Genomic DNA, 13,553 nt, shown 5'->3' with positions numbered 1-13,553 from the left:
CCATTATCTGGAGTCCCTCTGGTATCCCAGTTATTCCCTAGCTTCCACATATTAGACAAAGCATATGACCCTTCATTCTCTGTGACTTAACATAATGTTCTCCAGGTCCTCCCATTTTGCTGCAGATGACATTTTTTTTCTTTATTGCGGAGTAGAATTCCATTGTGTGGATATCTCATAATTTGTAATCCATTCATCTGTTGATAGACACCTATGTTGATCCCATGATCTGGCTGTTGATTCACCAGTATTTTACATGTCACAATTCACAGGTTTCCTGAGCAATGAGTTTTAATTCATCCAGATCCTATAAGGCTGTCTACTAACTCACAAGCTCAGCTGTATATATTGTCACATATCCATCTGAGAACCTTCTTGGGTATGATGATAGCATAAAAAGCTTCATTATGCTTCCAGAACATTCTAAATTGAAAGGGTTAATTACATATTCTTATGAGAGTAAATCATGGAAATGTAGCATATTTTGATATACATACAAGCTGGTGAGTTAGTTAGTAGACAGGAGCCCAGCTCTTCCCTTTCACTTCAGTATTTTTGAACCATATTTATATATAAAGTAATTTTTCTTTGTCCTGGAGATTAAACCCAGGGGTGCTTTACCACTGAACTAAACCCATAGCCCTTTTTATTTTTTGTTTTGGGATGGGATTTTGATAAACTGTCCAGGATTCTCAAAGAACTTAAATTGTATGAAAATTTAATATTTCTTCATCTCAAATGGGGCACATCTCCACGTTAAAAAAAAAAGTATATTTAATCCAGTGGTGGTGAGCCAGAACTATTCTTCTTAAAAATACACATAAGGCATCTAAAACTGGCACATGCATTCCAATAAACTTAGTTACTCCAGAGGCTGAAGCTAGAAGATTGAAATGGAGTGGGGTATAGCTCAGTAGTAGAGTGCCTTACTAGCATGTGCAAGGCCACAGATCTGATTCCCAGTATGACAAAAAAAGTTATTTTGGTTTTTTGTTTGTTTGTTTTGGGGTTTTTTGGTTGTTTGTTGTTTTTGGTAGAAAGATTTTACTCCAGACCTACTGGAAGAGAATCTCTGGGATTTATGTTTGTGTGCATTTTGGAAAAGTGCCTGAGCTCGTTCTGATGAGTGTAGCCCTGATTTGAAGAGAAGATCCATGGAGGAAAGCCACCTTCCACACGCGCTGTCACGGCACCCTCCCCTGGACAGCTTGATGATGCGGTGTTTGGGTCTGTCGTGCTTTGTTGGTTGACAAACCAGTTGGCTTCCAGGGACTGTTCAGTGCTTAAACAAAGCAGGGCTGTTGATTAACTAACTCCTCAGTAGTCCAAGGACTTGTTCATCTATAGATTAGTGAACCCTGTCTTCTGTCTGTCCTTGAAGGTTTTGTTATTACCTAATACCTCAAGAGGGGAAAAAAATACCCAAATCAATTGTTTATTTCCTAACTTCTTTTTTAAGAAGTGAAAGAATAGGAGGATAAAGGTAATCTCTGATCAGAAAATAAATAAATGGGCCCAGTGTGGTAGTGCATGCCTGTAATTCCAGTACTTGGGCAGCTGAGACAGGAAGATCACAGGTTTAAGGCCAGCCTCAGCAATATAGTGAGGCCCTCAGTAACTTTTTGGACCCTGTTTCAAATTAAAAAATAAAATAGGGCTGTAAGTCAGAGGTAGAATCCCCTAGGTTCAGTCTCCAGTCTGTGTCTGTCTGTCTGTCTGTCTGTCTCTCTCTCTCTCTCTCTCTCTCACACACACACACACACACACACACACACACACACACACACACTAAACAAACCAACAAGCCAGGCATGGTGTTGCATGCTTATAATCCCAGCATTTGGGAGACTGAAACAGGAGGATCTGGGTTCGAAAGCAGTCTCGGCTCCTACTTAAGCCCTTCGCAACTCAGTGAGACTTTGTTTCCAAATAAAGAAAAAAAAAATAGGGCTGGGGGTGTAGCTTGGAGGTAGAATGCCCCTGGGTTCCATCCCTAGTACTGCCAAAAAAACAAACTGGTAAGCATAGATGTGATCGCTTTCTATTATTGGTTTATTTACAGTGACCAAGCTTATAGTCTGCATCTGTGAAACTCCTTCCTGAGTCCTCAAAGTACTTTCTTATTCTTAAATTTTCTTTCAATCAGCATCCTAGGGACTAAGATGAGACTTTGTCTGCTTCCCCCTCCAACTCCTTTACTCTTCTACCTTCACTATAAATCGAGGAGAAAGCCAGTAATTATCCTGGGTTTTAATATTTGTCAGTTACTCTATTCAGGGAATACAAGGTTTACTAGTTTGTAAACCAAGGGAATTTAGTTGGCTGACTCTTGAGATTTAGAGAGATTCAGTGTCACCCAGAAGGATCATCATTCCTAGAACACAGATTGTCTGGCTAGTTGTGAGGGGACACAGTTGTTTGGTTTTTATTTTTATCATTTTTCATCTTGCTGGCTTTCAATTTAAAATGATGATATATCCCTAAAGCCTCAGTTCTGGTGAGTCATAGAATAAAAGCAAGTGTGAGCTAGAGCTCTATAGCCTTTCATGCAGCCGGTTGAACTGCTTTTCTTAAATTGTACCCCATCTCCAGCTGTGAAGTTGAGACATCTGATTTGAAAAGTGCACTTATAAATGGAAATAAAAAATCAATCCCTTGCTAATGCTGTTTTCTTTTGTTTTTGTTTCTTTTCTCTAGCATGAAAGACTTTCTAGGTAAGAACTCTCCCTGTTTTTTATATGCATGCTTAATACTTATGAATGAATGTATATCTAATTAAATTTTGCTCTATATAATAGTTTAATAATATTCCTCACATCCTTTTCACCCTTTTCATTTCCATAGCCACCACAATAATTCAGACTTTTAGTATCTTCTGCCCAAAGTTATTAAATGCCTTTCAATTCCTCTTCCTGCTGCCAGATTCTCCTCTATTCAATTCACCCTGTGTACTTTCAATAGATTAATTTTCCCAAAGCACCAGTACCAGGCACTATGCGAGTGCTAGGGAATCATGAATAAGACATCAACCTTGAGCTGGATGTGGAGGAGCATGCCTCTAATTCTAGTACTTGGGAGGCTGAGACGGGAAGGTTGCAGATTTAAAGCTAACTTCAACAACTTAGGCTGTCAGCAAGTTAGTGAGATCCTTTTTCAAAATAAAAGATAAAAGTAGGGCTGGAGTGTAGCTTGGAGGTAGAATGCCCCCGAGTTCAATCACTATCACTACACATATAAAATAAGATATTATCCTTACCTGCAATTAGCCTGCAGACCACTAGAGAGACAGATCATTCCAATGGAATATAGTAAGTACCATTTGGAAGCATGGACAGGTATGAATTGTGAGCACAGAGAAGAGGCAGTTAACCTAATCTGGTCATTCAAGAATGGCTTCATTGTAGAATAAAGGCTGAATCAAAACTGAGGTTAGGCACTGGCACTGAATAGTGAATCCAGCATTATACCTTTAGCTAAACAGTTTGTAAATGAGCTAAAAATCTGTTTTCAGTTGTTCAAAATTTAAGGAAAATATCAGTTTGGATGATATTTTTCTCTAATCCTTCACCTAATATCTAAGGGTACAAATTTGATCTTCCTGAAGAAATAAATAAACAAATAATAATGGTGGCTCTGAAAATAACGTCTGAATCTCTCCTTTTCCACTGTTCCTGTGATGGAAAAGTTAAGAAGAGATTTGGGGAAAGATGTAGATATGGGATAGCACAGGGCATATGAGTCTCCTCATAATTTTCTTATTATTGAGCTGGTTCTGCCTTATTAATATATGCTATAGGCAATAAAACTGTAGTGATTAAAACGGTGAGGTGCCAGTCCAGAATACACAAATAGAGTGATAGAATGATCTGGAGGAGGCTCCCCCAACATAAAAAGAAAAAGATGACTATCCTGCTAAACAAAGCTTGGGTAGGAAATGTAGACACAAAGAAGATAAACAACCAAAGATACTGAATATTGAAACTCCCAGATATTTAAATCAGCAACTTAGGAAGTTGAGACAGGAGGATGAGCAGTTTCAGAACAGCCTAGGAAACTTAGTGAGACCCTGTCTCAAAGTAAAATAAAAAGGCCTGGAATTGTAGTTCAGTGGTGAAGTACTTGCCTAGCATGTGTGAGGTCCTGAGTTCAATTCTCATACTGCAAAAAAATAAAATTAATGTCAATGAAATAGTATTTCTCCTTTTGGACTAGAAAAATGAAACTTCTCTGAAGGGCAGTATGGTAATATATACATTAGCATTCAAAATATATTTAGCCCTTGACCAAACAGACTTCTAAAATTTATCCTAAGAAACTAATTGGAAATTACACCAGGATTTATAAACTGCTTATTTTAGTATCATTTATAGTAACTAAAAATTCAAGACAATATGTGTCTGTCGATTGAGGATGTTTGACATCCTTAATAGTGGCTATTTTGTGGGCAAAATCATGGGGTAGAAGCTTTGGTATTATTTAATGTATTGCTTTTATAATTAGAAAAATCAGTAGAGAGATTTCTATTAACAGAAGAAAATGAAGAGAAAGTATATTGTAAAGACTGTGGGACTTAGAGCTGGGCATGGTGGCACACTCCTGGAATCTCAGTACTGGGGAGCCTGAGACAGGATTCAGACTGGCCTCTCAGCAACTTAGCAAGACACTGTTTCAAAAGAAAAAGTAAGGATTCTAGCTGAGATGGAATGCTCCACCCCCAGTACCACACACACACGCAAAAAGAACTTAACATCTCTGTCAGAGGAAAGGGGCCCTTGGTGTCCTTGAGCTCTGTGAGCACCACTTGCTCTTCCTCTTCCTCTCTGTCCTCATCCTTGCTGTCCCTCTACTTCTTCTAGTACTTCATCTTTCCCAACCACAGCTTTGGCATGACTACTACAGGAACATCAGGTGCAAGTCCACAGCTGTGAGGCCTCAAACCATCCCAGATTGGGGCTGTAGAGCTCTGCAGGGCTGATCTGTACGTAGCAGTTTCGTCTGTGCCACATTCTAGTTTGCAAAGAGCGAAGCCCAAGAAAATAGAAACCAGTGTTAAGGATCAGGAAAACAGTTGTACACTTTTTCCTAACTTAGCAATACTAGAAATAAAAGCACTGCCAATTCTTTTTTTTTCTTTCTTTCTTTCTCTCCCAGTACTAGGGATTAAACTACCTCCAAGCTACATCCTCAGCCCAATTATTTTTTTATTTTTTTATTTTGAAATAGGGTTTCACTACGTTGCAGAGGGCCTCACTGAGAAGCTCTGGCTGGCTGTGAACCTGCTATCCTCTTGTTTCAGTCTCCCAAATACTGGGATTACAAACATGTGCCATTGTGCTGAGTTTAACCACCACCAATTCTAAGAGCTCAGTTGCTAAAAGGTATAGAATCCCTACTCACAGGCACAAGTCTTGAGATAGAATACAGAGAAGAGGGTGGGAAATGAGCTACTGAGGCTTTGTGCATTACCCCGGGAGTGTTTGGGATTCACTAATAAAGCATAGGTACCATGCCTTGGTTGCCATTCCTCCCCCATTCAGCCTCCAGCTCAGTCTCCAAGCCCATATGTTTCTGATTCATTGACAGTTCATTTTAATCATTTTCCAAGAGCCACTGAGATCCAAGAAAGGTTAGCTTTTTTTTTTTTTTTTGGTGGTACTGGGGTTCCTGGAAGCCCTTCTACCTCCGGGCTACACTTCCAGACCTATTTTTTTACATTTTTATTTGGAAACAGGGTCTCCTAAGCCAGCGCGCGCGGCTGGCTTTGAACCTGCGCGATCCTCCTGTCTCTGCCTCCCAAGCGCGGGGATTACAAGCATGCGCCACCACGCCCGGCGAAAGGTTAACTTTTTAAAGCACACACTTTAGGGTAGCTGTTCAACCCCAAACTAATTTGAAAAGCTCTAAGATTTAAGTCAGCTCATGGGTCCAAACCACCAATTTTCAAGTAAGCTCCATTCTTGACAACTGACGGCCTCCTTTCCCAAGCTCTGTGCTCGCTCGTGCAGTATAACCAGAAGATCCAGGAATGCTGGCTGAGGGATTCAAGGAAGGAATGTTGTGCATTGTTTCTGGCCAGGTCTCACAAATACTGCTTAGAGAAGACACAATGTACCCTTAAGCTTTTACCCCCACCCCAACTACTTTGTTCCTAAAACCAATTTTTACCTTTAATATTCTCTCTCCCAGGTTGGAATCAGGAGGTGGTAACCCTACGACCAGTGATTCTTACAGTGACCGGGCCTCTGCAAGAGCCCGTCGGGAGGCCCGGGAGGCCCGTCTAGCCAGCCTGACCAGTCGTGTGGAAGAGGACAGCAACAGGGATTATAAAAAAGTAGGGTCTTTTTTCAATTTTCCTGTTCTTGGGTTACAACATATAAACCTCTTAGTCTTTTCCCCCAGGATAAAAAAATGAGCCACTTTGTGAATAAGCAGGGAAAAGGGCACTTAAGTAACAACTAATTCTTTGCAGGCGTCTTGGTTTGCTTTACCTCTCCACCAGCTACATAAAGACCTCTTTGCCTGTTGTTTTTATTACAGTAAGTAAATGCCTAGAATCAAATATTTAGGGGCATAGGAAAAATTAAGAATTATAAAAAGAATAAAAAATATAATGCTGTCTAAACCCCCAAGAATCATTTGTTAGACTTTTATTTTTAACAAACATGTGCTTTTAATAAAGTCCTGTAAATATCAAGTAAATACTTCTTAGTGTTCATTTTAAAAAAAAAAAACATCATCAGTATCATCATCATCTGGTCTTGGAGAGGATTCAAATCACTTTACAGCCCATTTCCTCTGGTTTTTACTACCTAGCTCCAGTAATAGACCTTGAAAACTTTCCCTTTCAGGCATTTGAGTTTCCAGGAAAAACATTTGGGTTAAGGAAAATTTTTCTTTATTGATGTTTTTATTAAGAACTTGATGAAAATCAATATACACACACTAGGCTGGTTCCAAAAAATAATAATTCTGTTTTGTATGAGTCATACTTTATTTATTTATTTATTTATTTATTTATTTATTTATTTATTTATTTATTTATTTATTTTGCAGTACTGGGGATGGAGCCCAGGAGCATTCTACCTCTGAGCTATACCCCCAACCCACCCCCATTCTTTATTTTTGAAACAATATCTCACTGAGTTGCAAAGGGCTTCACTAAGTAGCTGAAGCTGTCCATGAACCCAGATTCTCCTATCTCAGCCTCCCAAATGCTGGGATTCAAAGTATGCACCACCACACACACCTGGGAGCCACACTTTTAAGCAATGTAAATGCCCTGTAGGAAGAAAGGATGACTGTTTCTTTCCTCCCTGAAATTAACACTATTGAAGTTGGAGCATCATCATTCTCATCATGTTCAACCTCTGGAATCATCACCTTCAAGAACCAGACAGCAGTGGTTGAATGTGCCCTGTTCCCTGGACTTCCTTCATCTTCTCCATCTAGTCCACAATGGTGGCTTTGGACAGAGGGCCCCAGGCACTTGCATGTGATAAGAGTGTATGAGTCCTAATTTTGGGAGCCCCACCTACCCACACAGTGACCTGATTCTGCTTTCCCTTCTCCAGCTCTACGAGAGTGCCCTGACTGAAAACCAAAAACTGAAAACAAAGCTTCAGGAGGCACAGCTGGAGTTAGCAGATATAAAATCCAAGCTTGAGAAGATGGCCCAGGTAAGGCAGAGGGGGAGGAGGAACAAAGACGGGGAAGCAGGGGTCAGTATAAGGAGACAAACTGGACTAGGGCTCTAAAGGACCGGACATAAGGTAGAGTGAAAATCAGGCCTCTGCAGAGGCTGTAAAAGAATTCTTAGATTCTAATTTGATTTTAGAGTTCAGTCAGTGTTTAAGATAGTTAGGCATGGTGGTGCACACACGCCTATAATCCCAGTACTCAAAAGGCTGAAACAGGAGGATTGCAGGTTCAAGACCAGCCCCGGCAACATAGTGAGACCCTGTTTCAAAATAATAAGTTAAAAAAGCCAGGCATGGTGGCGGACGCTTGTAATCCCAGCATTTGGGAGGCTGGGACCCAAGGATCACGGTTCATAGACAGCCTCAGCTACTTAGTGAGGCCCCTTGCAACTCAGTGAAATGCTGTTTCAAAATAAAGAATAAAAAATAGGGCAGGGGATATAGCTTGGAGGTCTAATGCCCCTGGATCCCATCCCCAGACCCACAAAAATAATAATAATTATTATTATTATTATCATTATTTTTAAAAAGGCAAGGAGTATAGCTAGAAGGTAGAATATCTCTGGGTTGTACCCCTTAGCATGAAAAAAGAAACCTAAGTGACTGATAGTTAAGTGAACAACTCCTGATGGACTGATTGCTAATAGTTAACATTATCTACTCATTTCTCAGTAGAAAAGCATAAACCAGCATACGAGGTCAGTCCTAGACAGTTTGTTCTTTCTTGTTCCCCATGTTTCAGTTGATCTGCATGTCACCTCTTGGTGAGAGATAAGCAAGACACAATAACCAAGTTCAGAGAGGTAGCAAATTGGGCCCTGAAACGTAAGTGGTTTGCTTAGGTCATATAACACATCAGGGGCAGAGGTGGCGCTAAGGCCCAGGATTAGGTCCGGAGGCAAAGATCCCATCTGGTCTCCTCAGGCCACTGGTCTTAACCCCTGGAACTAAGAAGATAGTGGCAGAGAGACAAGATAAACCATTTTTTCTCCCTGCCAGGCCTGATTTCATTAGCTGATGCTCTAGAGGGTGGTGGAGGTAATAACCTTATCACTAGTGGAACAGTCCCTGCAGCTGAAACTGGAGCAAGCACTGGCTTAGGTTACTGCAGAGTTAACCGGAAACTTATTGAGTTATTGCCTTCCTGGAATGCCTGGGGACTAACAGTTTCAAAAGCTGAACTGAGGTTAAAACGACTCTTTACGAGGAAGCTATGAAATGAAAACCAGATATGGCTAGTTAATCTGGTAATAGGATATCATCCAAAACTAAAGAGTAGAACTTAGGGCTGAATAGTCCCAAGCACTTGGGGTTTGCTGGGGGCAGGAGTGATCGAGTACCCCCTGAACATCTTGTCACGAGCCCCCTGTTATAGGACGAGCAGGGGGTGCCAGCATATGGAAGACAGTGCCAACAGAACTGCATGGCATCCCATTAAGGCAGGACACCAATACTTTCCAGAAAAGAGTTGAGCCAGACTCAAAATAGATGGCCTTTCCTGAGAGCTGCCTGGCAGTTTGAAAGAGGCTCTTCCCTCTGCCTGTAATAGTAGCCAAACATGTCTCTTACTGGGAATTTCTGAGACCTACTGCAACAGATAGATAACAACTGGGCTTAAAGTGATTTTGTGGAACAAGAAAAGTAGGTCTTTAAATCTAAGAGAGAAAAAAAAAAATACAGATGCAGTTATAACCCTGCCAGAGGCAGGGGATGGGCTAAATAAGACTAATTTCATCCCAGTATTACTGAGCCAGGCAAAATGCCTTAATAATAGATCATGGCCAGGTGTGGTGATACACGCCTGTGATCCTAGTATGTGGGAAGCTGATACAGGAGGATCTCATGTTCAGAAAAGAGCCCCAGCAACTTTGTGAGGCCCTCGGCAACTTAGCGAGGCTCTCAGCAACTTAGACCCTGTTTCCAAATAAAGAATAAAATAGGACTGGGGATATATGTCAGAGGTAGAATGCCTTCAGGTTTATTCCCCAACACCATGCACATGCACACGCACACGCACATGCACATGCACACACACACACACAATAAATAATCCTCAGAAGATATCTGGGGCTGATTTTTATTTTAAACAGTACCAGAAATTGGCAGCAGTAAATAAATACAGATCTTAAGCTGGTTCTCATTAGTTTTTACTGGAATGTTTCGCGGAAGACTAAGGATCAATCATATGAGGAACCACGGGAGAGGCCAGCTCACCTGCTCCCACTCTCTCCAGCAGAGGCTCCTGACCGTTAGCTTATTTCTTGACCTCTCAGGGCTCTTGGCTCTTCCACCAGCCAAACAGCCTAACAAGCTGTTGACACTGACATGGACAGAGGACATTAAAACAAAATCAGCCTTTCCCAGTCTCTGGGGAACAGCATCCACCCTCCAGCCAACTGCTTGGCTGGCTGTGTCGGAATATACTTAGTTTTGCCAAATACAAGTTACTGCAATTCAGAAGAAATGGTGGTGCTGCAAACCAAGTCTCTGTTTACCAAAAATGGAGTTGTTTGGTAGGACGGCGGGAGGAGGGCACGTCTCCTCGCACATTTGTGTAAAGACAGTTACCACATGGTCACAGGCAGTGTTTGTACATAACAGGTCCACCAGAACTCTGTGGAGCTTAAAATGTTAAAACAAAACAAGCAAACAGAAGAGGAGTTCATTGTATGTGTGAACTTTGTAAGTAGTGGAATCACCACAGCTCAGGCCTAGCAAAGAGACTTGCTGAGGGCAGGAACAAACTACAGGATCTACTGATGCATTTTTTTCTTTTCCTTCTGCTTCACAGTAGATGCAGTGTAAAGGCAGACAGCCATGGCCTTCAGAACAAAAGGTGAAAGCCCAGGACAGGAGCCAGAATTCCAAGTTATAATGTTTGTTCTGGCTCTTCCTTAGCTTTTTGAAAAAAGTAACTTCTACAATAAGACCAGCATAATTTCTGTATTTATCAAATGTTGTCTGAGCATGGCTCTAGGCAAAATAAAAACAAGCATACTCTATTTATTAGCTACCTGTTAAATGTAAGAAATTTTTCCCAGTTCTAAAATGCTAAGACCAAACGGGACATAAGGGTTTCTCTCCATTCCCCTATTTAAGACTGGACCTTTACCTGACGTTATTCTGCTTTTTAGGTATAGTGGCCAAATCTTGTTGGCCTTTCTGAAAACTTTAAATTGAAATTCAGACATGACCTAAATTATACATTCTGAATTTTTTATTCAAAAAAATCTTACCATAACTGAAAGCCAGGTATATAAGACAGATAAAAGTAGAACTTCTCTAGGCCGGGCGTGGTGGCACACACTTGTAATCCCCACACTTGGGAGGCGGAGACAGGAGGATCGCACAGGTTCAAAGCCAGCCGCGCTGGCTTAAGAGATGCTGTTTCCAAATAAAAATATAAAATAGGCCTGGGAGTGTAGCCTGGAGGTAGAAGGGCTTCCAGAAACCCCCATACCATTAAAAAAAAAAAAAAAGGAGAACTTCTCTGATCAAAGCAGGGTTCCCAAAAAGTCTACCCACATGTAAATACCACTGCTCTAGAAAGAAAATGGCCACAATGCCCAAAACAGAAGGAAAGGGGGAAAGGTCATTTAGAGGAGTGCCAAGGGGTTTGGACATAGGAGTTCAAGGGTCTCCAGCCTTTAGAGAAGAAAACCCGTTTCTCATTTCCTCTGGATTGTGATGTTACTCATAGAAAAGAAGGGAGAGGGAAAGTACAGTGTTGAGAAGGTAATTAGCACTGAAGACCAAGAGAGAGAAGGGGGTGTATTCTTTGGGTTTTGGAGGGGTTTTTTGTTTGTTTGTTGGTACTGGGGTTCCTGGAAACCCTTCTACCTCCAGGTTACATTCCCAGACCTATTTTTTATATTTTTTTTTATTTGGAAACAGGGCCTCTTAAGCCAGCAACGAACCTGTGCGATCCTCCTGTCTCCGCCTACCAAGCGCAGGGATTACAAGCGTGCACTACCACGCCCAGCTAGGGGTGTGTTTTTATGTGTGACTGTTTTAAATTTCAGGGAATATAACTACTGTCTTCCCCTCCCCAGTGGGAATCCTGCAAACTTCAGAGAGAGGATAATGTTAGGCTTAGCAGTCTATCAGAATTTATTTACCAGGACCCTGGCTAAAGTGAAAGCCCAAAGCCCTGCCATCTATTTCTGGATACTCAGTGGTGAAGCTGAATGAGACTGAACGTTCTACGGGCCCCCGCCAGTTTAAGTAACAGGTGTTTTCCTTCCATTTGCACAGCAGAAACAAGAGAAGTCCTCTGACCGATCATCAATGCTAGAGATGGAGAAACGGGTATGTGCATGTCTCTCTTCCCCATTTAATCTCCTCTTTCTGACTTCTCTAACTTTGTTGTACATGCCAAGAGAAAAAGTTCATATTCAGAAGGCGGGATTTCTGCCACATTCCACTCCCAGCTCGATGATAAATTCTTTTTGTTTGACTCTGTATAGTAATTAGATTGCTAGTCCTTTTGGCTGTCTCAGATAGTGCTTTGCACATATCCCAAGCTTAGGGTGGGAAGGGTCCTGGGAAGGTCATCTCGTGCACTGTTCTGCCTGTAGGCACAACTGCACACATACAGGTAGCCATTATATATTTTGGTTTACTATACATCAACACACACACACACACACACACACACACACACACACACACACACACCACACGTTCTTTGCCCTTCTCATAATCTTTAACAGAATGGGAGCTTTCAACACAACCCTCTCCCATTGATTAAGGTCTGATGACCTGAGACATGAACCAGCAGAGTCTTTTGCTTACTCTCTGACCAAAGGGAGGATTTCTGGTTTGATTGTTAACCTTCTCCTAACTACACTCAGCGTAGCATATTTTTCCATGATTTGATGTTCTTGGATTGGGAAAACTCAATTAGATTTATTGATGAGCCCTAGCTTTGGTTTGACCCTAGGGACATAATGTGTTCCCTTCTCTCCTGTTATTGTATGTTTAATTTGGAAAGCAACTAAGTTTTTTGTTTTTTTTTTGTTTTGTTTTGTTTTTTACTGGGGATGGAACCCAGGGGCCTTCTACCTCCGGGCTACACTCCCAGACCTATTTTATATTTTTATTTGGAAGCAGGGTCTCTTAAGCCACTTGAGGTTGGCTTCGAACCTGCGCCATCCTCCTGTCTCAGCCTCCCAAGCGCGGGGATTACAAGCGTGCACCACCACGCCCGGCTGCAACTAAGTTTATATTTCATTCCCTTAGCCTATAACCAAACCTCCCTGGTATCTCATCTGATCAAGAACTCCTCATTGGGTTCAGGCTAAATTAAGAGTTCTGAGAGAAAGAAATGGAGGGAGGTGGGGGACAGTGCTATCCACTCCTTGTTCACCATCCCCTCATCACAAGAGGCAATTCCCTAGGAACTGGGGGGAATATTGCTGGATAATGGTAGATATTTGTTAATAGAGTATAAGGGTCCTGGTCACTTGCAGTCATTTGAAATTCCATGAAATTTTCCAATGTGCAAAGAATAACTCAGAGTGCCTTGATCTGTTTGCCTATTAGCAAGTGGCTTCCCCTTGTATCTACTAAGTGTCTGATAGGGTATCTAGGCACTGATTTTTATCAGTGAAGCAGCTCATCCCACAGGGGCAATGAGAGAGTGCTTACATCTGAGTAAGGTTTACCTGCATCAGTACACAGACCCCTTGACCATGAAGCTACTGATCACATGGCAGCTACAAGACAGCAGTTTGACTGATTTCTAAACCCATTATGTGTTAACCAGGCTTATTGTATTTAAACAGGAGAGACGGGCCTTGGAGCGGAAAATGTCAGAAATGGAGGAAGAGATGAAGGTACGAAGAGATTTTGTCT

The 13,553-nt window shown here is 41.5% G+C and overlaps 1 protein-coding gene across 9 annotated transcripts in view; it reads left to right on the top strand.

Moving 5' to 3' along the window:
• The window catches only part of PPP1R12B (protein phosphatase 1 regulatory subunit 12B), a gene marked incomplete at both ends in the record, with an annotated part of 232,936 nt that overhangs the window by 208,613 nt on the left and 10,770 nt on the right, over positions 1–13,553 (top strand). For 8 of the 9 annotated variants that reach the window (XM_080698454.1, XM_080698453.1, XM_080698449.1 and 5 more), the window contains 5 exons: positions 2,698–2,714; positions 6,187–6,331; positions 7,572–7,676; positions 11,952–12,005; positions 13,484–13,534. In XM_080698454.1, the coding sequence (XP_080554580.1) occupies positions 2,698–2,714; positions 6,187–6,331; positions 7,572–7,676; positions 11,952–12,005; positions 13,484–13,534 (372 nt within the window). The remainder of the gene's footprint in view (positions 1–2,697; positions 2,715–6,186; positions 6,332–7,571; positions 7,677–11,951; positions 12,006–13,483; positions 13,535–13,553) is intronic. The other variant, XM_080698451.1, reaches the window with a different exon arrangement.

The sequence above is a fragment of the Muscardinus avellanarius genome (assembly GCF_963383645.1).
Source record: "Muscardinus avellanarius genome assembly, chromosome: 7".
In the NCBI taxonomy this organism is placed as follows: Eukaryota; Metazoa; Chordata; class Mammalia; order Rodentia; family Gliridae; genus Muscardinus; species Muscardinus avellanarius.
Note: the sequence above shows the minus strand (reverse complement) of the source record. Positions and strands in the feature narration are given on the sequence as shown.